Source organism: Callithrix jacchus, chromosome 8 (genome assembly GCF_049354715.1).
Source record: "Callithrix jacchus isolate 240 chromosome 8, calJac240_pri, whole genome shotgun sequence".
NCBI classification, from domain to species: domain Eukaryota; kingdom Metazoa; phylum Chordata; class Mammalia; order Primates; family Cebidae; genus Callithrix; species Callithrix jacchus.
The window spans coordinates 32,684,970-32,710,021 of record NC_133509.1 but is presented as its reverse complement, the minus strand read 5'-3'; the positions used below and the strand labels follow the sequence as shown (position 1 = coordinate 32,710,021).

Genomic DNA, 25,052 nt, shown 5'->3' with positions numbered 1-25,052 from the left:
TAAAAATACAAAAATTAGTGGGGCGTGGTGATGAGCACCTGTAATCCCAGCTACTTGGGAGGCTGATGCATGAGAATCGCTTGTACCTGGGAGGCAGAGGTTGGGGCCACTGCACTCCAACCTGGGTGACAGATCAACATTGGGTCTCAAAAAAAAAAGGTGTGCACACGTTATTTTCTCTATTATACTTCATAAAATCAAGTACAATATTAGATTCTCCAGTATCTCCTACAATCCATCTACTCAACGTGTGGTCTGGAGCCAGCAGTGTCTGAATCACCTGGGACCCCACCCCAGCTAGACCTAGAGAATCAGAATCTGCAACTTAACAAGATCCCCAGAAGATTAGTGTCTGCATTAAAGTTTGAGAAGCACTGTCCTACATCCAAGCAGCACTGTCTTGACCAGGCTGGAGTGCAGTAGTACAGTCATAGCTAACTGCAGCTTTGAACTTCTGTACTCAAGCAATTCTCCCACCTCAGCCTCCCGGGTACCTGGGACTACAAGCGTGAGCCACCTTGCCCAGCTAGAATTTGCACACAAAGCAGGAGCTCAACAAATATTTTGAGACTTGGGGCCCTGGGAATCCCAGGAGATTCACAGTTTTGCCGTTACATCCTTCTTTACTCCCCCTGCTTTGAACTTCTTTCCTTTGGGGCCTCTTGACTTTTTGCTCCCTCAAAATGCAGATATGCCCGTTGCCATGGCTCACACCTGTAATCCCAGCACTTTGGAAGGCCAAGGCGGGTGAATCACTTGAGGCCAGGAGTTCGAGACCAGCCTGGCCAACATGGTGAAACTCCATCTCTACAAAAAAATTAACCAGGCATGGTGGCGCACGTTTGTAATCACAGCTACTTGGGAGGCTGAGACGGGAAGATCACTTGAACGGAGGCGTGGGGGAGGGAGGGTTGGGGAAGGGGTGGAGGTTGCTGTGAGCCGAGATCGCCCCACTGTACTCCAGCGACAGAGTGAGAGAGTCGGTCTCAAGGACAGACATAAGCCTAGGAGTGCCGAGACACTGAGGGAGTGGGGGTAAGGGGGTAGGTTTAGGTGAGGTGAGGCAGCTAATTTCCCAACAGAGCCAAAAGCAAACGGTGTTGGCTTCAGGGCTACAGCATTTATGGGGAGGAACTCGCTTTAATTCTAAGACAAAAATGCTTAGCACTTGAGCATCCTAGCCTCGGGAGGATAAGGACTTTGTGATAGACAACACTGGAACTGTTTCTAGACTTGATTTATTGACTTGTCTGTTTCCATTCTGTCACTCATCTAATTGACAATGAAGCCCGGGATGCGGCTGGAAGGGATTTCTGCGTGCGTGCGCATGCTACCGTCAGGGCCAGGCAGGTGCTCCTGTGGGGGGTGGGGTTGGTATTTGAGCGAAAGCTGTTTGCCTGGGATAAGGGCGTGTGTGGAAACGACACGAGAGAAGTAGGCGTTTCTAGGGAGTTAGTTGTTCGTATGTGATGTGAGATGTGTTTGCCTGGATTGGGAAGTAATGTAGGTTCGGATATGTGCAGTGCGTACGGTGCAGTGGGAGGAGGTTGTGGGGTTCCCAAGATTGCACGGGAGAAGGAGGCTTACAAACAGGTCTTACAGAACAGCCCCTTTTCTTGCCCTCCTAGATTTTCCTCCTAGATTATAGTTTCCCAGTTAAGAGATCCTGGGAGAAGGAAGGGGAGAGGCGGAAGGCGCCCTAGAGCCAGGAGTCTGGGTGCTTCCCTCTCTGCGTCTTGTAGGAGCTGGAAGCCGGGGGAAAGAACAGATGGAGATGTGTGCGCGCCCACAGGGGACCGCGTGTGGACACGTGGAGGATTCAATCTCAGTCTAGGAGTCGCATCCTCTGCCCCTGGGCCGCCCACTTTACTTCTTGCGGGTCCACACAGGCTGGAAGCCCTCGCCGGCTCTTCTCAGCTGCGGGAGGAGGCAGACCCCGTTAGGGAGCGGAGCCCCGCCTCTCCCTTGTTACTGACGCGCCCCGCCCCCTCCCCGCCCGGCGGAGCCCCGCCCCCCTCCCCACCCCCGCCCCCCACCCGCCGCCGCTCTCCGCTAGCTCAGTCTGGCGGGCCCCATGTTACTGAGCGGAGCTCCTCCGGCGGGCTCCCGCCCGGGGCCACGGACGCAGGGGAGCGCTGGGGGCGCCCCGGGGGGGTCCCGCAGGGGCGCCGGGGGTGCGGGAGCCGGCCCGGGAGGGGGTGGCAGCGGCGGAGTAGCCAAGTGGCTCCGGGAGCACCTGGGCTTCCGCGGGGGGCTCGGCGGCGGAGGGGGCAGCAAGCCGGCGCCCCCGGAGCCTGACTACCGCCCCCCTGCGCCTTCTCCGGCCGCACCCCCCGCGCCGCCCCCGGACATCCTGGCCGCCTACAGGCTGCAGCGAGAGCGCGACTTCGAAGACCCCTACTCCGGGGGGTCGTCCGGTTCCGCCGCCCTAGCAGCTCCCGCCACCTCCGGCCCCACGCCGCCCCCGCGCCACGGCTCTCCCCCACATCGCCTTATTCGGGTCGAGACCCCTGGGCCCCCGGCTCCCCCTGCTGACGAGCGAATCTCTGGACCCCCCTCCAGCGGCGACAGGGTGAGTGGAGCGCCGGGCCAGGGTGTCGAGGAGGGGTGGCGGTCAGGGGTCTGAAGGTTGAGAAAGGGAGAAAGATGGCCTGGCCAGGGCCCCTTGGTGTCTCAACTCCTGGCAGACGCGAGCCCCTGACCCCGAGGCTCCGAGCCTTCACCCACCTTTGTTCAGATTCTCAGCTGACTAATCTGAGATGGAAGCCCCAAACTGTGCCCTTCTGCCCCATTCCCTGTAATGGCCCCAGGACTGGGGACCCTCCCCCTCCCGGTCTGTCTCTCCACTTAACAGCCCCCTCCAGCCTGATCCGTGAGCCTTTTTCTAGCGGGAATTGAGGTGCACCTCCCAACCCCCACTGGTTGATGGCCTTTCTGCCCCTCTGGAAGCAACAGCTCACTGCCCTTTGATCTCTGACCCTTCCCCCAGGGCACAGCCAGCACAAAGCTCTACCCTCCTGCTGCCTGTCTGCCTCCTCCTCTTCCTCCTCCCCTTTCTCCAGCCTAAGCATCCTTGCAGGTGCTGAAGCCCCAGAAAGGAGGTGAAGACGGGTTTCTCCTTGTGGACACAGCACGAGCTGGCCTTTGCCCTACCCAGTGGAACTGGAGCTGGATGGGCTGTTGTTCTCAGGAGGCCAAGACAGCTCTTGCCAAGGGGCTTCCTGGGGTCCAGGCCCACTCTTCCCTCCTTCCCTTGTCCCCTCAGGTATGAGGATAGTCAGTGCTCAGGACCTGTTGCCCACATGGGGCTTAGCAGCTGAGCCCATTCCTCCTCTCCTCCTGGCCTCCCTCACCCCGGGTCCATTCTGAGGAAGGCTGAAGCCTTTCCTGGGTCTGCAGGCACCCAGGTAGGGAGGAGAACAGGACACCCATCATGGCTCAGGGCCCTGCCCTGACTCCCGTCGGCCTTATCCCTCCCTAGCAGAGTGAGAGCTGAAGCTATCCCAGGCCCCTAAAATCTGTGATGATGACTCTGTGGGTTGCCTTGGCTCTGTGGTCCTTCACTCACCCCAGGAGCTCACTTCTGGGGCCTACTCCCCTCTCCTCAGCAGAGAAGAACGTTTTTATTTGATTGGAGTGCAAAGTTGCTGTCCGAATCCATTGGCTCCAGGATTGAGGCTTTTAGCTGAGAGCGCTGTTCTGCCAGATTTCCTGGATGAGAGAGATCTGTCAGGGTCGGAGCAGAAGCCTCAGGAATGCAAATTATTTTTCCTCTAGTTTTTGCCATGGGGCATGGCTGCGCATCCTGGGCCAGGATACTTATTCGGCAGAGGAAGATTCAAGGGCACTTCTCCAAGGCTGTGCTCCTCTTCTTCTTGTCCCTTGCTATTGTGTGATGTGATGGAGGTGGTGACAGTGAGGCAGAGGAGAGGGCTAGGCCCTGTTCTTCCCACTGACCAGCCAGGCTCCTCCTCTCTAACCACTGCCTGTTTGGTACAGGCGACCTGGGCCTGAGCTGTCTTTGGCCCTTCCCCTCTCTGCAGTGGCTTGGATAAACTAACAGGCTGCCCACCAAGCCATGGGCTCCTCCAGGACACAGACCATGTCTTCTTGTGTCTCCCAAGTGCCTGACACAATGTTTGACATAAAGAAGGGTGCATAAATATGTCCTGAATGGTGACTGTCTATTATCACAGTGGCCTGAGGGTCAGGGACTCCCCTAGTCATAGCTTCCCTGGCAGATTTTCCCAGACACCCCCATGGAAAGGGCTACACCCACACATTTCATGCAGAGACTCATAGCCTCTTCTTGCCAAGGGCCTCCATGCCTCAGCTTGGGTCAGCTCTGTGATCTGTGTGCTGTTCAGACTTGGGGGCCAAGAGATGTCTGACTCCTTTGTCAGCTACAAGGACAGGAATGAAATCCAGCAGGCTCTCCCAGGAGCCATACAATCTGGTTTCTTTAATGGGTGTGACGAGAAAGACCCAGGATGCCATCAGAGTTGGCCCGGGGCAGGGATGCTGTCTCTATGGGCCCTGACCTGGGACCTCCCATCATTTAGGGAGAGCAGCTCCCCACCCGATTAGGGGAAGAGTTTGGGGTCTTAGTCTTCCCCTAGGAAAAGCTCAGACAAGGTGCCTGAGTCTCTTACCCTAAACCTAAGAGATGCTGCCCCTGGATGTGAGCTGGCACTTGCCCCTGTGACCAGGTGGAGCTGGTGTTTATGTACTATGTGGTTGCTTTCTCCCTTTTCTGTTCCTCCTTCTCTCAGGCCTCCTGGCTTGCTTTGAGGTCTCTTCCTGACATAAGATGAGGCTTTGAGCTGGCCTATTCTCTCCTTCTCCTGGAGCTCAGTGGCTGGGGGTGGGGGAGTCAGCCTCTGAGAAGGGGTGGGTCATGAGATTTGATGAAATGGGTGGAGGTGTTTCTATATAAGCCAGAAGGATTGAGCAGAAACCTTCAGAGTTAGTTTGCGGGCAGGAGAGAACCAGGTCCTGGACAGTACCCTGAGAGGCCCAGGGGGCTCAGGACCATTAGTCTTCTCCCCATGCAGGGCTCTAGCTGCCAACCCACCCTGGGATCCACTGCTGTAGTTGGCAGGGGTGCAAGGGTGGCCATCTGGGCAGGCCTGGCAGGGCAGGTGTGGGAGCAGCAGGAGCTGCGCCCTGCAACGGGCAGGCAGGGCTTTGCCATCTGGCCAGAGGAAGAGCTTCCTCATGGTGCTGGGCCTTCGTCTGGCCCCTAGGCCATGCTCTGGCAGTGGGACTAAAGAGCTGGGCCTTCCCTTGCTTTGCTCCCTTTTCTCAGACCTTTAGCAGGAAAAACCTGGTGTAATTAGGGAAGGGGATGGATATGGGAACAGGGCCCTGATTGGACGAAGCTCCGAGCTGCCTGTGACCATCTGTGCAGTGTGTCTTTTGCCTCCATCATGCCCAAATATGTGTTTGGGGCTGGGTGGGGAGGTAACGTGGATAAGACGACAGTCAGGCATCCTGGATTAAAACCAGGACTCTAAGCTCATGTAGAGGCTTCTGGGCTTCATGAATCTCCAGAAACTGTGTGCAGATATTTCCTATTTTTCTGGGGAAGGGTATAGCTCTTAGATTCTCATAGGGGTTCACAGGCCCCAAAATATTAAAAACTTTTAACAGTAGAGGTACCTCATAGATGATATCCACAGGACTTGGATCCTCCAGGCACAGATTTGGAAAGGAGGAAACAGACAGAGGTAGGAAGAGTAAAGTGAGGGATATAGTCAGGGCATCTGAAGTTGAAGGAGTCATTCCTGCCCTGAGGTTAGGAGGATCAGTAGGGGCTGCCAATAAATATAGGCCCATCCCTTAGCCAGTGTTCATTAAGTGTATGTCATTAGGCACTGAAAGGGACGTACCACCTCGTACTTGCCTTTTTGGTGTTTGTTCACTTGTTTGCCTTAATGTTCCTTCTTAAGACTTCCACAGAGTCTGGAAGTCCCATCTGCTTATCTTGCAGATGGAGATGGAGGGAGGAGGAGATTCTTGGGAAAGGAGGGAGGAGAAGGGAGGAGTCCAGGTGAAGGAACTTTTGTAGACTGGTTAAACCTCTTAAGCTTCTGTGGCCCAGGCTGGCCATCTGTGCTGCCATGGCTGCTTTAAGGATGGCTGAGGCCTGCACCTACGAGGGGACTGGACGGCAGGCCTGTCCACTCTATCCAGTGCCACAACCCTATGCTGCGACACCAACTCTGTCTGGAAGACATCTGTGCTTCTTAGCTTGGTCAGTGAGTGACTCACTGACAACTCAGCTCTGGCACTTTGCCTGTTGGGAGCCAGGAACAGCTGGGACCCTGAGGACTGTGGATGCGAGCTGCTGGCTAGGCTGAGCAAGCCCTGGCTGGGGCCCAGGTTTTGGAGGGTTACCTGCTGCCCACTCCATTGCCCCTCACCACAGAGGCAACATATTATGTGAGAGCAAAAGTTGGGCCCAAACCCTGCATGCAGTGGGCCTGTGGGTGCCTCCAGAGCCTGGTGCCCAGTCTTAGGGCTTCAGAGCTTGGAGCTTATTTTGTGTCTATCATGGTAGGCCTCCAGAAACACTCAAAAATTTGGTCTTTTTGTCTTTTTTTTTTTTTTTTTGAGACGGAGTTTCGCTCTTGTTACCCAGGCTGGAGTGCAATGGCACAATCTCGGCTCACTGCAACCTCCGCCCCCTGGGTTCAGGCAATTCTCCTGCCTCAGCCTCCCGAGTAGCAGGGACTACAGGCACGCGCCACCGTGCCCAGCTAATTTTTTGTAATTTTTAGTAGAGACGGGGTTTCACCATGTTGACCAGGATGGTCTCGATCTGTTGACCTCGTGATCCACCCGTCTCGGCCTCCCAAAGTGCTGGGATTACAGGCTTGAGCCACCGCGCCCGGCCCGTCTTTTTGTCTTTAATAATTTAGTGGCTAACATTTACTAAGTACCCACTTTGTGCCTGGTACCATTTTGAAGCAGCTGACGTGTATTAGACCAGTTGATCCTTAAAACAATCCTGTGAAGAAGATTCTCCTACTATCCCCAGGTTATAAATGGGGAAACCAAAGCACAGGAATGTTGACTCACACTTGCAAGGTTTCTCAGCCAACAGGTAGTAGAGTGAGCCCAATGCCTGGACCCTTAGCACCTACCACCAGAGAGGAGGTACTCACTAAGCATTTGCTAATGAACAAGGAAGCAGACTCTTAGGGAAGGGATGAGGGGTGTGTTCTATACTGAATTTACCACTTCCTGAATGCTAGGGACCACCACTTGTTACCCAGTCCCAAAGTGGTGCCCGACACATCTAAGGGTTGGTAGGATGGACTGCATGTCTGTAACGGTTGACTGTTCTATAAACATGGCATTGTTCTTGTAATTAAAAAAGGGAAAGACATTTGTTTTATGTCAAGGGATTTCTCAGATAAAATAGTATAAGGACATTTCAATAAGCAAACAATGGGTATAACAAAATTTGATCTCGAGAAAGGTTCGCTTTCCCCAAACTGTGACAGGTTAATAAGTTTTCAGTGACAGAGGGCTTCCATGGTTAAATACTTTAGGGAAATTACAGAATTAAACAAAATTATACTGATTTCTTTGCTGTAGGACTCCTTAGATTTAAAGTGTATCTTAAATCTACAAATAGAGGAGAGAAGATGCTGCATTTCCCCAATTTTTGGAAAATCTGTGATCAGGCACTACAAGTCAGGAAGCTGGGGTCCCTGTCTTGTTTCTGCTGCTGACAAGCTGCATACCCTGGGCAAGCACCTGAACTCTGAGGCCTTAATACCTGAATATAAAAGATTATCCTCAGAGCTAACATTTATTCAGCACTGACTCCATGCCAGCCGCTGGGCTAAGAACTTTTACAAATTCATTTTCCTCTTCCCAACCCTATGATATGGGTACTATTACCATCCTTTTTGTACAGATAGAAAGACAGAGGTCTGCAGATAAAAAGAGGTTTCCAGACACTCAATGTAAACTAAAGAAGCAGAGGAAAGGGGCACTGGTAGATTTCGGGGACTTTGCAGAGCAAGGGCACATATTTTAATGTGTGCCCCTCTTGCTCCTCCTGGATCCACATCCCCTGGAGCCCTGTGGTGGGGGTCAGGAATGTGTTACGTGGCCCAATTGCAGAGTGGAAGAGGAACCAGATGGCAGGCCTGCTAGCTACCACAGGAGAGGCTTGAGCAGGAAGGAGATTCAAAGTATGACAGCTGCTCTGGGAGGGGCACTGCCCAATTAGAACAGCAGTAGTAGAGTCCTGGAGGCACCCTGCTGGGTGGCAGAAAGGAGCTGGACAGGGGATCCTCTGGTTAGTAGCTACTTTACCTACTAGTTTTCAGCATTTCAGCAGCATTCTGGCTGTATCAGAGGATGTGCCTAAATACCAGCTGTGTTTTTAGGTGTCTTCCCCAAAGGTCCTTTGAGGACAGTTCCTCCCTTTGGCCCTTGGGCCAGAGTCTAATTTCTATTCAGATGTGGATTCTGTTGAGAGCCTGATCCTGCAGTCATTAGAGGTCAGGGCGAATGGGGATCTGAAAGGTGATGTCATTTCAGAAGATGGAGTCTGGAGAGGAGGCCTGCTGAGTGTCCATTAGTATACACTGAGTACCTACTGTTTGCTGGCTTTGAGATTGATACAGGATATAGCAGTGAGCACATCAGAGTGGGGCAAAGGGACCATAAACAAAATTATGGTAGGTCAAAGGGGTCGGAAGCCTATTGGGGCAGCTTCCTCCACTGAGCAGTTTATCCTGGGGACCTAGAAGCCACTGGAAAAGCAGGCCTGGGTTTTGCCCAGGATCTTCTGTGCCCAGGGTGGGTGCCTGTCCTGCCATCCTCCCCAGTTGGTATTTCTGCTGCTACTCCCAACTCCCAGACCTGTGGGTGGCTCCTCTGGGCACTCCGGCCCAAAGCTTCCTGGAGCTGGGTGTGGAGCCAGGAATGGAACAGAGGAGCCATTGAGCGGCCCGCAGAGTTGCCACCTGGGTGCCTACGGGCACTGCAGGCTAGAGCTGAGGAGGCCCACGCCAGCCTGGGAGGGGTCGCGGCTCTGGGCATGGGCCCAGGACTTGGGTGGGAAGGGTGCTGCCTGCACGCTTGGTGAGGGAGAAGCAGGAGGGGCTCTATGGAATGGAGGAGCAGGGGTTGGGGGGATATAAGGGGCTTGGACCAGGCACCTCTGCTGGCGGAGCAGCATGTGGTGACACAGCTTCATTTGAAAAGACTGTCCCCTCAAAGGACCCCACCCTATCCAGATTTGTGTTTCCTCTCTTTCCTGAACAAACAGGGAAAATTACTTCCTTTGCCCATTTTTCCTGTTTTATGTGAGTAGATTTAACATATGTATGGAGAGCTTTCAGGAATTTAACAGTAAACATGGTTCCTGCCCTCAGGAAGCTCACAGTCTGCAGGAAAACATACAACAAAACAAATATTTACCATGCAGAGTGATAATAGCCCAGCACAGAGACACCTCACAGGCCTGGGGGGAGTATGGAAAAGCTTTCTGAAGAAATAATCTATAAGGGTTAGCTTGAGGAGGAAGGGGAAAGCTATCCAGGCAGAGGGAAAGCCTTTGAAGTAGAAAGAACATGCAACTTTCTGGTAACAAAGTGATCCAAGGTGAGTAGCGAGAAAGAGAAAGTGGAAGCTTTCAAATCTCTTTAACTCCAGACTTTTTCCTGAAGCACTGGAGAGCCAATGCAAGGTTTAAGGATAAAGTGTGGGTTGATTCAGACACTGTTGAGCAGCTACCACAAGAGTGTGATGCTGACTGCCGACTGACGGAATCACTGAAGGTGGGCTGATTACAGAGCCCTGCTGGTCAAGGGGGGGGCACTGTGGGTGCCAGTTGTCCTGGGAGGAAGCAGTTTGGGCGAGTAGGGATGAATGGATTTATTTTCTCTATTTCCTGAAGGACGGAGGACGAGGGGTGAAGGGCTCCAAGGGGAGATAGGTGATGATCAAGGAGAAATATTTTTCTAGTGCCTGCTGTATGCCAGGTGCTTATTGGAGCTGAAAAGACAAAAATGACAAAGAGCTCTCAGGTCTGGATAGCCCGGTGGTGATGATGAGATGATCTGAGGTGGTGGTTATCCCACAAGCTGGCAGGGACGAAAGGGAGGTGGTAAAGGAGCTGAGGTCTTGGATAGAACAAGGTGGGACCTGAAGACCCCAGACGAGATGGTAGGAGCCATTGGGAGGTACCTCAGAGGGAATAGCGGGGTTGAAGGAACATGCAGAAGGCATCTTCAGATGCCCTGGCTGCAAATGGATTATTATCACTGCATGGTAAATATTTGTTTTGTTGCATGTCTTCCTGCAGACTGTGAGCTTCCTGAGGGCAGGAACCATGTTTACTGTTAAATACCTGAAAGCACTCTGTAAATACGTATTAAGTCCATTCACATAAAACAGGAAGAATGGGCAAAGGAAGTAATTTTCTTCATCTCTCCCTTGCTAGGGGTCCCCATTTCTAGATCCTAACCCAGAGCAGGCCAGTCATCCCACCCCACCTGGGCCTCCACCTTACCTGGCTGCCACAGCCCGGATCTGGCTCAGAACCAAAGCCTAGACTGAGATTTAGTGAAAGGCAAGAATGGCCTCTTCCCATGCCGCAGGCCCTGGAGCCACCTCCTGTCATCATTGCCTGTCAACCCAGTGGTGCAGTGCTCCTGGGGTGCTGGCAGCCTTGGGTGGGCTGGGCTCAGTCTCTGCCTTAGCCAGCGGCCCACCAGGAGAAGCCCAAGCACAGCTTGGAGAAAGGTTCTATTGTCCTCAGCTGCACCCCACCCTGAGCACCTTGAGCACCTCTTTGGTGTGTGGTTTGCAGGCACAGAGGAGTGGCTGTGAGCCACTTGTGTGGGAGAAAGGGGCAGCGTGGGAAGTGAAGGGCCAAACTGAAGCCTTTCCTGTCCCTGCTCTCCAAGAGCCATGGGGACTTCAGCACTTCAGGGCTGCCCCAAAGCCTGCTTCAGCATTCTCTCTCCCGGGACAGCCAAGATGCCCCCTGGTGGGAGGCTGGCAGCCTCTTACACAAAGGGCATGAGTTCCAGTCACCTGCTTCCTCCGCTTATGCAGAACGGTCCTGGACATGTTCCCTAACTTCCCTGAGCCTCTGACTTCTTAAAATGGGGCCAATAACACCCACATGACAGGGATGTTGTGCGGATCAGTCAGCAGAACTGGAAAAGTGAGTACTCAGCTTTTCCTTTGATGGTCAACAGCTGTTTATTCATTCATCATCTGGAAGTGCCCTCATAGGCATGGACCATGCAAATATCTTGAGTTGTCTCACTATTCCTTGCTTGCTCTTTGAACTCTTCCAACATCTTTGTAACTGTTGTGCTGAATTAATTCCCTCTGTTGAACCACCTGGTATAGGCTCTGGTCCTGCTTGGACACTGACTTGAGGCAGGCCCTAAGGTCCAGTAGCCTCTTTCTGGCCATTTAGCCTAGGAGATGGCCTAGCGGTGCAAAATTAGTGGAAAAGAAAGATGTACCACTTGGTTGGCAGCCTAGTGGGGGAGCCCTGCAAAGGAAGAGCCAGAGCTTGTCCCCATCTAAGCTCAGAGCTTGCCCTTCCGTACCTGGGGCTCTGGGTCTAAGGCAGCCTACTTGGGACTCTTGCTCCCATGGACAGAGCGTCTGGGGAGAAGCAGAGTTGCCTCTCCACTGCCTGAAGCCTACTCTTTTCACTCTCCTCCCACAGCTAGCAATCCTGGAAGACTATGCGGACCCGTTTGATGTTCAGGAGACTGGCGAAGACTCAGCAGGAGCTTCAGGAGCCCCAGAGAAGGTCCCTGAAAATGACGGCTACATGGAGCCCTATGAGGCCCAAAAGATGATGGCCGGTGAGTAAAAGGGGCAGGGGAGGTGCTCCCGGAGGCCTGGACTCTCCAGAACAGGCTTTGTGACCCACAAGTCTAAGGACGGATTCTTTGGTCCCTAGAAAATATGGAGAGAGTCTTTGCCAGGTCCTTGGGGAGGATGGTCACTGTCTTTCAGAGTCATTTTGGAGAAGCACCTGTGAACCGTGAGATCTGAAGTGGTACAGGAGGCCACACAACTGGAGGTCAGATAGAAGCATTCAAGATAGGAAAGAAAAGAAAGTGGTGAGGGCTGGGAGGGTCAGAGATCCCAAAAAGAGGACCACTAGCCTTGGGAGGGGGGATGAGTTTGAAATGAACCATCTTCATGACAATTGGAGAAAGATGGCTAGAAATATAATTACGGTAAGTGCCATGAGCTTGGGCAAGTAGTCCAAAGAGTGAGGCTAGGGAATAAGGCCTGGCCTTGGTAACAGAGGCTGAGAGACAGTCCAGGGGAAAGAGATTAAATAGAAGTGATCTGAGAGGACAGGGTGGGTCTGTCCAAGCTACAGCCCTAAGGCAGGGTGAGAGGAAGTTTGTTCAGAGGCAAATGTTAGTCCTGGGTGTGCATGGGAGCCTAAATGAGAGATTCCAAGCGGGGCAGGGCAGCGCTTCATAGGCTGGAATGAGGTATCTGGACTTGCTTCAGAATAGGCAGTGGAATCATGGTGAATTCTTGAGCAAGAGAGGAACAGGATGAATATGGCATTTTAAGAGGATTACTGAGGCTTTGGTGTGCAGAATGGCCCCGAAGAATCAGGCATTGGAAAGTTGGGTTAGCAGGATGTTGAAATTGTTGGGGTTTTAAGGAGCCAATAATTAACACCTGTGTCTTTCTTTCCTGAGCTTGGAAATAATTAAGAAATAAGATTAAGGGGACCGGGTGCGATGGCTCACACCTGTAATCCCAGCACTTTGGGAGGCCGAGGTGGGTGGATCACGAGGTCAAGAGATGGAGACCATCCTGGTCAACATGGTGAAACCCTGTCTTTACTAAAAATACAAAAAATTAGCTGGGCATGGTGGCGCGTGCCTGTAATTCCAGCTACTCGGGAGGCTGAGGCAGGAGAATTGCCTGAACCCAGGAGGCGAAGGTTGCGGTGAGCGGAGATTGCACCATTGCACTCCAGCCTGGGTAACAAAAGCGAAACTCTATCTCAAAAAAAAAAAAAAATAATAATAATAAAATAAATAAATATAAATAAAAATTAAAAAAGAAGATTAAGGTAATAGGTGGAGAGGAAAATGTCAGCTTTATTACTGATAGAATTGATTAGAGAACATTACTTGTGTTCACCACAATGGGCTTCTTATGTGTCATCACAGTGAGCTTCTTTTTTTTTGAAACAGAGTTTCAATTTTGTTGTCCAGGCGGGAGTGCAGTGGCACTATCTCCACTCACTGCAACCTCCACCTCCCAGGTTCAAGCGATTCTCTTGCCTCAAGCCTACTGAGTAGCTGGGATTTACAGGCATGTGCCACCACTCCCGGCTAATTCTGTATTTTTAGTAGAGACAGGGTTTCTCCGTGTTGGTCAGGCTGGTTTCCAACTCCTGACCTCAGGTGATCTGCCCACCTCGGCCTCCCAAAGTGATGGGATTGCAGGCGTGACCCACTGTCCCCAGCCTACAGTGGGCTTCTTAATACTTCACCACAGAATTAAATTTGCCCACTCAGGCTTGGACAACTCAGTAGACCTAGTAGAGGAACTCTGCAAAGGAAGAGCCAGAGCTTGTGCCCATCCAAGCTCAGAGCCTGCCCTTTGGTACCTGGGGATCTGGGTCAATGGCAGCACAGGAGCAGGCCACCGACTACATGAACCAGAATACTCTTTCTCTTCAAGAGAAGGAGAGCATGCATTCACTGGCCAACCCAATAAACTGCTCTTCCTACTTGGGAGAGGTAGTGAGAGAGGCAGAGAGTCATCAGGAATATCCCATGAATATTATTCCATGGAGGCCTTGGAAACATGAACCTGCAGAATGGAGGTTCACCCTAGCAGTAATTTACATACGGAGAGATGAAGGTGAAGGTCATCAGGTATTGGCAAAGAATGGATGGGATTTGAAGAATGAAGGAGGGCCAGGTCCAAGGAGAACAGTAGTAGACAGAAATGGAGAAGGTGAGAAGCTGACTACCCCATTTAGGCCAGAGGGCATGGACCCCCCAGGAGGCCCATGAATGCCCTGAAATTATATGTGAAAATATAGGAGCACATTTTTCTGGGGAGTAGCTCCATAGCTTTTATCATATTTTCGCTGAGGTCAATAAGAGAACCACTAGCTTTGGAGAAGGTGATAACTTTGAAACTATGAAATGTCAAAGTGGAAGGTCCTTATGGCAATGGAGACACATGGCTGGAAATGCAGATGCAGTGAGTGCCATGAGGCTGGGTTAGGATAGGGAATTAGGATAGGGAGAAATGCATAAGACCCAGTCTTGGGGAACAGAGGCCAAGAGAGGATCTAGGGAGAGGCCACATGGGGGTGATCAGAAAGAAAGTCTTTGCCAGGTCCTTGGGGAGGATGATCACTGCCTTTCCAATAGTCATTTTGAAGAAGCAGCTGTGACTTGTGTGACCTGAAGTGGCAGAGGAGGCCACACAACTGAAGGTCAGATATTAGCATTCAAGATAGTCAGGAAGGACAAGATAATGGTGAAGGCTGGGTCAAGGATCCCAAAAAGAGAACCAGTTAGCTTTGGAGAACGTGTTGAGTTTGAAGCCATGGAATGTCAAAGTGAAAGGTCTTTATGACGATGACTGTGATTTGTCAAAGGGAAAGTTTCAAGGAGGGGGTGGTCCACAGTGTCTGGGCAGCAAAGAATAATTCTGTGATTGTGAAATATCTTTTGTGGGCCGGGTGCAGTGGCTCATGCCTGTATCCCAGCACTTTGGGAGGCCGAGACAGGTGGATCACCTGAGGTCAGGAGTTCAAGACCAGCCTGGTCAACATCTGTGAAACCCCATCTCTACAAAAATACAAAAATTAGCTGGGTATGATGGCAGGTGTCTGTAATCCCAGCTACTTGGTAGGCTAAGGTGGGAGAATTGCTTGAACCTGGGAGGCAGTGGTTGCAGTGAGCTGAGATTGTGCCATCGCACTCCAGCCTGGGCAACAGAGTGAGACTCCGTCTCAAAAAAAAAAAAAAAAGTCATTTGAGAGAGAAAGAAACAAAGGAACTTGGCAGCAGGGAGGAGGTGGACAAGGGGAGGATCGTGCCTCAGTTTCCTAAACTCATAAACTTTAGCTACCCAGGCCTTGCTTGCTGTGGTAGGATCCTTTTCCTGTCTTTCGCTTTGGTGCCCACCTGCCTTCTTCAGGTTACTTACTTTTTTTTTCTTTCTTTTAAATCCTGAAACATCTGAATCTCAGGGTCCTTTACTTTTAGAGAGCCAGAAGTGTTTTGAGGGTGAGGAACCCAGGATGCATGGCTGCTGAGCTCCCCCCTAGAGCCAGGGGCGTCTCCTCTGAAGGAGGCCTGGTTTGTTGCTGAGAAGCACTGCGGGAGGAGGGGTGCCAGACAGTCCAGGCTGAGCCCTCACCTCTCCCTTCCTGTCCTTCCCCGGCAGAGATCCGGGGCTCCAAGGAGACAGCAGCTCAGCCTTTGCCCCTGTATGACACACCATATGAGCCAGAGGAGGATGGGGCCACCCCGGAGGGTGAGGGGGCCCCCTGGCCCCGGGAGTCTCGCCTGCCAGAGGATGATGAGAGGCCCCCAGAGGAGTATGACCAGCCCTGGGAGTGGAAGAAGGAGCGGATTTCCAAAGCCTTTGCAGGTGAGTGCTGGCGGAAAGGGCAGGTCAGCTGGGTCCTCTAAGCAGCTTTCCATGCTCAGGAGAATGAAAGGAGTGGACTCCACGAGCCCAGGGAGGCCCAGGATCAGGACTCAAGGAAATGTAGTTGAGTTCTGTACCACAAAGGATGGGCTTGGCAGTGTGGACACTGCTGTGTGCAGGGTCAAGGAATGGCTGCAGAAGAAGGATGAAGGCATTTCCCTGCATCACCACCTCTTGGAAGCTAAAAGGCTTAGACTACTTCTATCTTTTGGGAGCTGGGTATATTTAAAAATAAAGAAATTCCAAAACAGACATGAAACTCGTGGAATATGTTAAAATACTTAACATTTAACAAAAGAAGGCACTTACTTCAAACAATGAAAACAGCTATGGGTGTAACCTGAATTCTAGGGCTCTCCCTCCCAGTGGTAGGGCCCTGCCAGACCAGGGGTATCTGGCCCCAAGGAGATTTCTGAGGAGCAGAGTGAGGCTATGAGAAATTCCTTAATTGTCGAATGAAGATCAGGTTTCTTCTGTTCCTGCCACACTGCTGTCCATCTCAAGTCCAAGTCTACCATGGAAAAGTGCATGTTAGTGGTCTGAGGTGGGTGGAGACGGAGCCTGGAGTAGGGAGAGGGCTTGTGCTCCTGGGTCCCTGATTCAGGGAGAACACAAAGGGCTCAAATGCCATTCGACTTCATTCCTGCCCCTATATGCCTCTCTCCCCTGCTTGGGCAAGGGGCTTACCTTGAAGCTGGACCCAGCCCTCTTCTGCCCTCCCCACCGTAGCAGCCAGACTGGGAAACCACAGGATTCTAGTATTTTTCCTGTAACGTGTATACCATTGAGGATAGGCCGTTTATCTCCAGAAGTCTCTTTGGAGAATCAATATTGTTTGGATTGCTTAATGGGAAAATCTATGCTCGTCATTAGGAAACCTCGTTAGCAGTCCAGCAGCCACCAGTGGCATCACTCTTCTCAAAATGGGGGGATTAAATTTCAATAAAACATCTGCCCCCAAGTCTGAGTAATCCTGACAACCTGAGGCGAGGCTGGCTTATTCTTGCTGCCTGTGAGTTCCCAGGCTGTGGGAAAAAAGAGAAAGGGAGGAAAGGCTGTGGGTGCCAGGAGGCTGTGGAAACCCAGGCGGGGTGCTGGGAGGTGCTGGTGACTCTTAGTCCTGCATTTCCTCTGTTCCTGGTACCTTTGGGCCCTGGAGGCTTGTGAGAGGTCAAATGAAGGGGACCCATGGGCTGGCAGAGCAAGACCCTGCATCCTGCTGCTCATCACCTGAGCCTCCCACCCTCTGACCCCGCCAGCCTGGTGTGGTCAACGTTGGCTCCACCCAGCCCTTGAGTCCCTTCCCAAAAGCCTCTGCCTCTGCCCCTCCTCCTTCCTAGGCTGTCCTGTGTCCTGGCTCTGGGTTTTGGTGTCTCAACCTCTGCCTCTTTCTGTCTCTGTCTCTGTCACTGTCTGTCTCTCTTCTCACTTCTGCTGCTGGCTCCAGTTGACATTAAGGTCATCAAAGACCTACCTTGGCCTCCACCTGTGGGACAGCTGGATAGCAGCCCCTCCCTGCCTGACGGGGACAGGGACATCTCCGATCCAGCCTCGCCCCTCCCAGAGCCCAGCCTGGAGGACAGCAGCGGTGGGTCCTGGGGGACTTCTGGCCAGGGTGACATGTCCCCACCCCTCCATGCTCTTCGGGTTGGGTTGGAGGAGCTGAGAGGTGGGGCAGGGTTTGGAGACCCCAGGAAAAATCTCATTTGGGAAGAAGAAGGAAAAGACAAAATGCACATTCCTCCCTTCCCTGCAGCTGTGGGACGATGACTCCTACGATGTATCCTACGATGGCCCCTTTCTAACGTGTTCCTCACCATGCTGCAAAAGCCTACCATTTTAAATTCACTTTGGGGAGAGCTTTGCTTGACCAGATCCTTTAGCAATGCGAATACTCCTGAGATGGGGGTGGGACAGGCACAGGAAGTGTGGAACTCCTTGGCACAAAGGAGGAGATCTGACCCTTGCATCTGGTGACTGAAAGACAATAAGGTTTGAAAGTGCTACAAGGAGAGAAAAAGAGCCCAAATGAGGAGAAAGAAGGCACTTAATTCTTCCTCTATGCTCAGTTCTGCCCAGAATGGGCACCCAAGTGTGTGTGTGCACAGGCATGAGCATTTGTATGTACATTGGTGCCTGAATGTTGTATTTTTAAATACAAAATGAAGGAGGGTGTTTGTCACATACGTGCATGTGCATGCATGTGTGCCTGTGGCCATGGGACCTGCGGGGGCTCAGCCTTCCCTTATGTAGGCTCAGCTGTCAGGCTTCCCTGGTCTGAGAGGGCAGAGCTACCACCTCTGGGCCTCTGTGGGTTGGGGAGGGGAGCCAGTGGGCAGCAATGTTGGGGGTGGGGGAGGGGCTGGCTGGCTGGCGGCTTTGGGCGGGATTAGCCTGTCAGGATGGCACCAAGGGGAATCAGATAATTGTTCTCAGATCAATAAGTCATTTCTACAGAATGGCTTGGCAGGGTGATTTGGAGAACGGTAATGAACTCTTTGGAGGAGAAAGAAACAGTATTATCAGCACTGAAGCCACCCTGAAAGGATGGACTGGGGGAAGGCAGTCAGCTGCTCTGGAGGGAGAAGCTTGCATGCTTACTGGGGTTGCTCCTCTGCCCTCTCCTCGCATAGTGTGGGGACTTCGATGCCCGACATGGCACAGAAGGCTGGGACCACCCCCATCAAGGGATGGACCCAGGATTATGTCCCCAGAGCCATTCAGGCCCTTGAGCATGAGCTGCTCTCCTAGGATATTCCTTTGATCCTTTTTGGGGCTGGAGGAAGTTGGGCACTGGCTGTTCAATAGGGACCTCTGAGGAGCTCTAGGGTCCTCAGAGTCCATGACTGATATATTCCCCACAGCCCAGTTTGAAGGATCGGAGAAGAGCTGCCTGTCACCTGGCCGAGAGGAGAAGGGGCGGCTACCTCCCCGACTCTCTGCAGGGAACCCCAAGTCAGCCAAGCCCATAAGCGTGGAGCCCAGCAGCCCCCTGGGGGAGTGGACAGATCCAGCACTGCCTCTGGAAAACCAGGTGTGAGTGTCTGTGTCCAGTTGGGGACTCCCTCCCTGCTCCTCCCCTCCGGGCACTGGCTTCCCTTCAGGGGACACCCACAATGGGTGGGCCTGGACGGCGAGGGACCCAGCAGAGATGCCCCCCTTCCTCTCTCTTATCCTCAGCTGGTATCATGGGGCCATCAGCCGAACCGACGCCGAGAACCTGCTCCGGCTATGCAAAGAGGCCAGCTACCTGGTGCGCAACAGTGAGACCAGCAAGAATGACTTCTCCCTCTCCCTCAAGTGAGTGGGGACAGTTGTGGGTTCAGGTACAGCCAGCAGGGTGAAAGGGGACTCCAGTATTTCCCTCATGCCCAGCCAAGCTGGGGAGGTCCCCATCCCCCATAAACAATCCCCAGGCACTGGTGATCTGAGACTCAGCCCCTGCTCTCAAGGAGCTCAGAGTCCATTGGGAGAAATAGTTGATCCACAGTGTCCAGCTCAGGAGGATTCTGTTCTAGCTGTGTGGCCTGGGCCCCCTTAACCTTTCTAGGCCTCAGTGTCCTTACTAATGAAGTGGATGGGGGATAATATAGGGAAGGATTAGATGAAATAATACATGGGAAGTGCTTAGCATACTGCTGAGGGCTCAATAAAATTATCACTGTCATCATTAATAATGGAATCCCAAGATGTTCTAGAAGCATAGACAAGGAGATAGGAGCTTTTCCTGAGGGAGTCTCTAGGGTAAGATGGGGGGCTGAGTCCTGGAAGGAGGGCAGGGCAGTGGACACAGCTACTCCTGTTTACTCTGAGGAAGTGAATGTGTATGTGTGTTTGGGGATGGGGGTGTCTCAGCTTTTGGGTCCTGGAAGAGGTAGGGGAGACAGGGCCCTCCCTTCCCATTAGCTTTCCTCCCAGGAGCAGCCGATCGGCCTCCCAGACTCCCTGGTAGCATGGCCTGCCCTGCCCTGAATAACCAGGAGTTCTGCCTGGTAGACCCTGTGCCCCATGTTAGGAAGCCCTTGGGGTGGTAAGTTCATTTGCCTCCTGCCATCACTAATAGGACACCTGCATCACTTTCTATGGCCATCAAAGTGCAGGTATTCAAACAAATCCAATCTATGGAAATTTGGAGCTACTAAACCAGACATATTTGGTGGATAATTATTTAACTTCACTAAAAGATAACAGAAAAAGTGTTTGGCATGTAATCCCAGCACTTTGGGAAGCCGAGGCAGATGGATCACCTGAGGTCAAGAGTTCAAGACCAGCCTGACCAAAATGGTGAAACATCCATCTCTACCAAAAATACAAAAATTAGCTGGGCTTGGTGGTGAGCACCTGTAATCCCAGCTACTCAGGAATCTGAGACAGGAGAATCGCTTGAACCCAGGAGGTGGAGGTTGCAGTGAGTGGAGAGCGTGCCATTACACTCCAGCCTGAGTGACAGAGCAAGACTCCATCTCAAAAAAAAAAGAAAAGAAAAGTGCCAAAGTACCAGACTATAGTCAGGTAACCTGAGTTCTATTCTTGGATTTGATAAACTAGCTATGTGATCCTAGGGAAATCACTTAATATCTCCAAGCCTTGGTTTCTACCTTTGCCAAATGAGTTGGTAGATACTGCTTTTTTCCAGCTGTCCTACCCTAGGAGTCTTTGAATTACAAAATCAAAGGAGCATTTTCCAGAAAAGTTTGCGTCAAAAATTTGATTTACATAACCTCAGAAATGTGTATTGCTTTAAAAATTATAGTTAAAGTTCATGGAGCATACCAAGTAGCCTATATACCATTTCTAAAGCAACTATTCCCCTGCAAGATAGATCTCCTTTTTATAGACAGAAAATAAATTCAAAGAGGTTTGTTACTTGCCCAAGGCCACCAGGTAATAAAGTACCCAAAACAGGATTTGAACCCAGCTCTGTCTGACTCCACAAACCACGGTATTCCAGGGCTCCACCAGTGCCATATTGTTTAGTACTGGCCAAGGTAAGGGGAGATGCCAGGGGTCTGGCTTCCAGAGTGGAGCCCTGCAGGCCTGCCTTAGCCTGGGAGGTAAAATGGCAAGGCAGGCTCGGAGGCCTGGAGACCTGCTCCTGCCCCTGGCTGTCCTGGCTCCGCATCTGTCTGCCAGAGCCTCGTTTGCATATAAATAGCTTCTCTGAAATACAATTACTGTTTCTCTTCTCTCTGTAATGGAAGGGCTTTCACTGGTAATTAAACAACTTCCTCCAAAAGCCTTGCCTGCCGGGTCCTGCAGCCCAGGTGATCCTAACCCCAGTCCCCTGAGGGTCTGGCATGGGCTTTGCTGTGTCCTGATGGACCCTTGGGACTTTGTCCCAGGAGGTGGGAAAGCACAGCCATCCCTTCCCCAAGAGGTTGATTATCCAGATGGAGGCTGAGCTCTCTGGCCACTTGTCCTTCTTAGCCAGATCTGTCCTTCAGGAAGATCCAATGTGCAGCTTTTAGGAGAGACGATTCCCCAGGTGGACTAAGGGGAAGGGGTCAGCCCCAACTGAGAAGAGGTGAAGGAAAGCAGGGCCCATGCTGCTGCCCACAGCCTTGGGCCTGACAGGGATGCTGCCTCCCTTCTCTACCACCCACAGGGACTGTTTGCCTCAGGCCCTTGGCTCCTTTCCTCAAGGACCTGTGTTGTCACCATCAGCCCCAGTTATCTCAGACCTACAGATGCCCCCCCCACCACCCCCACCCCTGACGCCCCACCCTGACACACCCAGCCCTGGGGCCCCAGGCCTTTTCCCAGCAGTCTGCTAGGGGAGGCAGAGGGATGGAATTGGGGGCCTGTTTTTTCCTCCCATCTCACCTCTCTTCAGCCTCCCCACTCTGATTTCTCAGTTGTGGGCCTGGTGAAATGGGTCGGGGCAGAGCCTTTGTATCCAGGCCAGGGTAGGCGAGTGCTGAGGATTGCCAGCCTCACCTCTCTGGGAGGTGGGCCTCAGGATGGAGGCGGCCCCCTCACTGGTTCTACTTTTCACACTAACCTCTAAGCCCTATCCTTGTCCCCAAGTAGGCTCTGATCAGCAGTATACAACACTTAGGCTTCAGACCTGAGGCCTGACTGACCAAGCCTATGGTAGTTTAGACCTAAATGTTCTTGCTAGAGGTCTCTCCCCCATTCCTTCTCATGGGCCAAGGGTGCCTGGATATTTAGGAGTTAGCCAGAGCTCTGAGTAGTGGGGTCCTTGTCTTGAGGGCAAGGCCAGGCACTAATGCTGATTTATTGGGCCTGGTAGGGAGAAGCAGGAGCATGTCCCCTCTGAGCAAGGGTATGAAGTCATTGTAGGCTGAAGGGCCTGATAGATGAACTGGGGCTTGGTCCAAGACCCAGAGAGCAAGAGAGTGAAGGGATATCCCCAAGAGGAGGCAGCCAAGCACTCCCAGATTTTGGGGGGACTTCCAGACCAGCTTCCCCTTCCTCCTAGTCTTTAGAAGGGAGAACCCCAACCAAGGCTAGCTTGGTTGTCATATCTGTCTACCCACCCTCCTGCCAGGGGCATATTTTGTTCCACAGGAGTCATCAGGAGCCCCTCACAGGTGTCCTACCCTACAGCTCACGAAGGGTGAAGTTAAACTGGCCCTGGCCACAGAGGCTGGAGGGCTGGGGTGCCTGGACCCCAGGGTTGGCCAGCAGGGGTTGGGGGTGGTGCTGGTCACTCAGTTTCCACCTGCACACACCCTGAATACTCAGTATACACACATTCTTGGCACATCTTGTGCTCTTACCACAAAGCCAATGCCCAATGCTACCTACTCACACTACCACCACCCCTGCTTTCTGGATTCACCTCCACCTTCCTTAATCTCTCAATTCTCAGCTGGCTTCGGAACCACCACATTTGCTGTAGGGTTGGGGAGGGTCACTGGGTGGCTGGATGGGGGACTGAGAAGAGCCCCCACTCACCAAGGTCTCCTTTCCTCTTTCCCAGGAGCAGCCAGGGCTTCATGCACATGAAGCTGTCCCGGACCAAGGAACACAAATATGTGCTGGGCCAAAACAGCCCGCCCTTCAGCAGCGTCCCTGAAATTGTGCACCACTATGCCAGCCGCAAGCTACCCATTAAGGGGGCCGAACACATGTCTCTGCTCTACCCTGTGGCCATCCGGACTCTTTAGATGTGAAGCCAGGGCACTGTGATAGACCTGCACCCAGCCCTGTGCCCATCACCTGGCTGAGAGCCATGGCTCTTCCCAGGGACATGATCTCTGAAATCTTTCTTCTCTTGGGATCTAGTAGAAGCTGAAAGATTCCTTAATTTATTCTAAAGGGAAAGGGCTTCTTGGAGTAAGGGGTTGTCTGGAGGTGGGGATAGAGAAACTCTGGAGAGAAAGGATAGCCCCAGGAGGAACGGGGTTCCAGAGCTGCTGGGGTCCTAGGGAGTTTCATATTGGCAGCTCTGGCTCCTTTCTGACCATAGGGCAGAGGTGGCGACCTCCACCACCACCACCACCACCACCCTTCCCCACTGGGTCTGTGCGAGGTGGAGCGGAATTCGGCCCCATGGGGCGTCTGACCATCTCTGCCTCCGTCCCTGCCTTCCACCCCACACCGCTGGAGGGCTCGGCCCAGAGTCTGGTACAAGGTTTGGGGAAGGTAGGCCCCTGGGAAGCAGCCGGCTTTGGGGGGTGGGGTTGAGGGGAGGGGCTCGGGCAGTGGGAACTGTGCAGTCCCCAGGCCGCCCCGGCTCCGGGCCAGAGGCAATAAATAAACCCGATCCTGCCGGGCACAACCGCGCCCGCGCCTCCGGCGCCGTCCCCGGGCTGACCGGGGAGGGAGCGAGAAGCGAGCTCAGATTCTGCTTATAAATCAGCTCTGGAGCAGACACAGCCCGGCTGTGAAAAGCACTTTCGAAGCATCAAGTTCCTTTCTTTGCCAAGATGTCTAAACATCCCCGCCGCCCCCGCCGCGGCTGGAAGCAACCGAGGCCCGCGGGCCGCGCGACGCCCCCACCCCGCGGCGCGCGTCTACCCCGGAGCGCGTCCAATTTCCTGCCAACAGCCATTTGTCTGGGAGGAGGGGAGGCGCGGAAAGACAAAGAGGCAGCGCGCCAGTGGGGGAAGCGGGTCTGCATTGCCACGCGGAAGCCGCGCGCCGGCGGAGGCGGGAAGGCGGGCAGGGCGGGCCCTAGGAGCACTGCTTGTCTCCTCGGCCTAAGAACTGAGGGGCTACCGCGCCTCCCTCGCGCCCTGAAGTATGGGTCCATCTCGGGCAGACCCGCGGGCGGGGCGGCCTGAGAGCCCCTAACCACCAGACCGCGCACCACTGGAACCCGCCCAGGCCTGTGGGCCGGCCCCGGGAGGCTCACTAGGCCGCCTCAGGCCCGCCGCGACCCCGTAGGCCGGCGGGTCAGGACCCCTCGACGTGCTAGACAGGCATCTTCGCAGATGGCTGCGCCGAAGGGCCGTCTGAGGACCTCTTCCAGAACCTAAGCGTGCAACCTCCAAAGCGTGCTGCAAATCACGGTACTTGAGAGTTTCTAAACCAGTGGCTATTTTCTCGAAATTGAGGATATGTGGTATGTAGATGTTTTGTGGGGACAATAGGAGGGATCACTTAAAATTGGGCACTCTTAGAAATTCCCTCAGAGGGTTGCCCTGTCTGTAAGTCTACTTGGAGAGCATCCAGCCATTTTGCAGATGAGAAAACGGGCCCAGAAAGGTTAGGTGATGTGTTCATCTGTCTCCTTGCCGTCATCTCGCTACCTGGAAGAGCTATGGAGGTACAGGGGTCCAACTTTCCCATTTCTCAGAGAAGGGCTGGGAGTGACTACGGTCCTGGGACAAGCCAGGCGGCTCTGGCTCCCTATAGGCTTCAGCTGAGTCCACCCCTCCTGTGTTCTCTTCACCAGCCTACCTCCTCCAGAAACTTCCACACCCTCTCTCTCTGCCCCTCCTAAGCAGGCTCACCAGGCCTCACGCTAGCTGCTCACAGGTCCTCTGTCAGGGAGGCCACCCCTGCGCCATGGCAGGGATCTCTAGCTGGGGCACTTTGCCTTGGGCCAGCTTCTTTGCTCAGGACACTGGCCAGCTTGAGAGATGTCTGGGCCAGCCTGGTGAGCTAGCTGGGTGAGTGGCTTCCTCTCCCCGTGCCCCAACCAGTCCTAAGGCAGAATAAAGAAACCCTGAAGGCAGAAAAGTGATTTCTTTGTAAGGGAAACTACTGGAGCAGGGAGAAGGGGGCTGAGGAGCATTGCATAGATGGGTATTGGGCCAGGGTCTGATGAAAGTACGTGCTTAAAACCTTGGGTGAAATCAGTTGTAGTGTTAGACCGGGGTGCTAAGTGGGTTTCTGTAAATGGCTTGCCATGGGTCCAGCCT

The 25,052-nt window shown here is 53.1% G+C and overlaps 2 protein-coding genes and 1 long non-coding RNA gene across 10 annotated transcripts in view; 2 read left to right on the top strand and 1 right to left on the bottom strand.

Annotated features, from left to right (window-relative positions):
* Window positions 1–1,222: 1,222 nt before the first annotated feature.
* On the bottom strand, window positions 1,223–3,894 carry LOC103795594 (uncharacterized). Its single transcript, XR_623184.5, has 2 exons — window positions 3,569–3,894; window positions 1,223–1,917 (listed from the first exon to the last, which is right to left on the bottom strand). It is a non-coding gene; the product is annotated as an uncharacterized LOC103795594 (long non-coding RNA).
* SHF (Src homology 2 domain containing F) lies at window positions 2,060–24,870 on the top strand. Of its 4 annotated transcripts, XM_035259550.3 has the most exons (7): window positions 2,060–2,572; window positions 11,720–11,861; window positions 15,451–15,657; window positions 17,165–17,305; window positions 18,582–18,753; window positions 18,898–19,017; window positions 22,664–23,579. In XM_035259550.3, the coding sequence occupies exons 1-7, from the start codon at window positions 2,075–2,077 to the stop codon at window positions 22,848–22,850; spliced, it is 1,467 nt and encodes a 488-aa protein (XP_035115441.1). In that variant the 5' UTR covers window positions 2,060–2,074; the 3' UTR covers window positions 22,851–23,579. The 4 variants fall into 4 exon arrangements, with proteins under 4 accessions (XP_035115441.1, XP_035115442.1, XP_078190284.1 ...); XM_035259551.3 differs by lacking the exon at window positions 17,165–17,305 and having other exon boundaries at window positions 22,664–24,870; XM_078334158.1 differs by lacking the exons at window positions 17,165–17,305; window positions 22,664–23,579 and having other exon boundaries at window positions 18,898–19,021.
* DUOXA1 (dual oxidase maturation factor 1) overlaps window positions 23,838–25,052 on the top strand; it is a 48,852-nt gene continuing 47,637 nt past the window's right edge. For all 5 annotated transcript variants that reach the window (XM_078334159.1, XM_078334160.1, XM_078334161.1 and 2 more), the window contains exon 1: window positions 23,838–24,197. The gene's annotated coding sequence lies outside the window, so the exon portion shown is untranslated. The remainder of the gene's footprint in view (window positions 24,198–25,052) is intronic.

What these genes read in the sequence shown, in the direction of transcription:
- SHF (XM_035259550.3), top strand. Translation starts at nt 2,075, where the DNA reads ATGTTACTGAGCGGAGCTCCTCCGGCGGGCTCCCGCCCGGGGCCACGG. An exon ending in GGCCCAAAAGATGATGGCCG is followed by an intron (nt 11,862 to 15,450) that starts GTGAGTAAAAGG and finishes CTTCCCCGGCAG; the next exon opens with AGATCCGGGGCTCCAAGGAG. An exon ending in GACTTCTCCCTCTCCCTCAA is followed by an intron (nt 19,018 to 22,663) that starts GTGAGTGGGGAC and finishes CCTCTTTCCCAG; the next exon opens with GAGCAGCCAGGGCTTCATGC.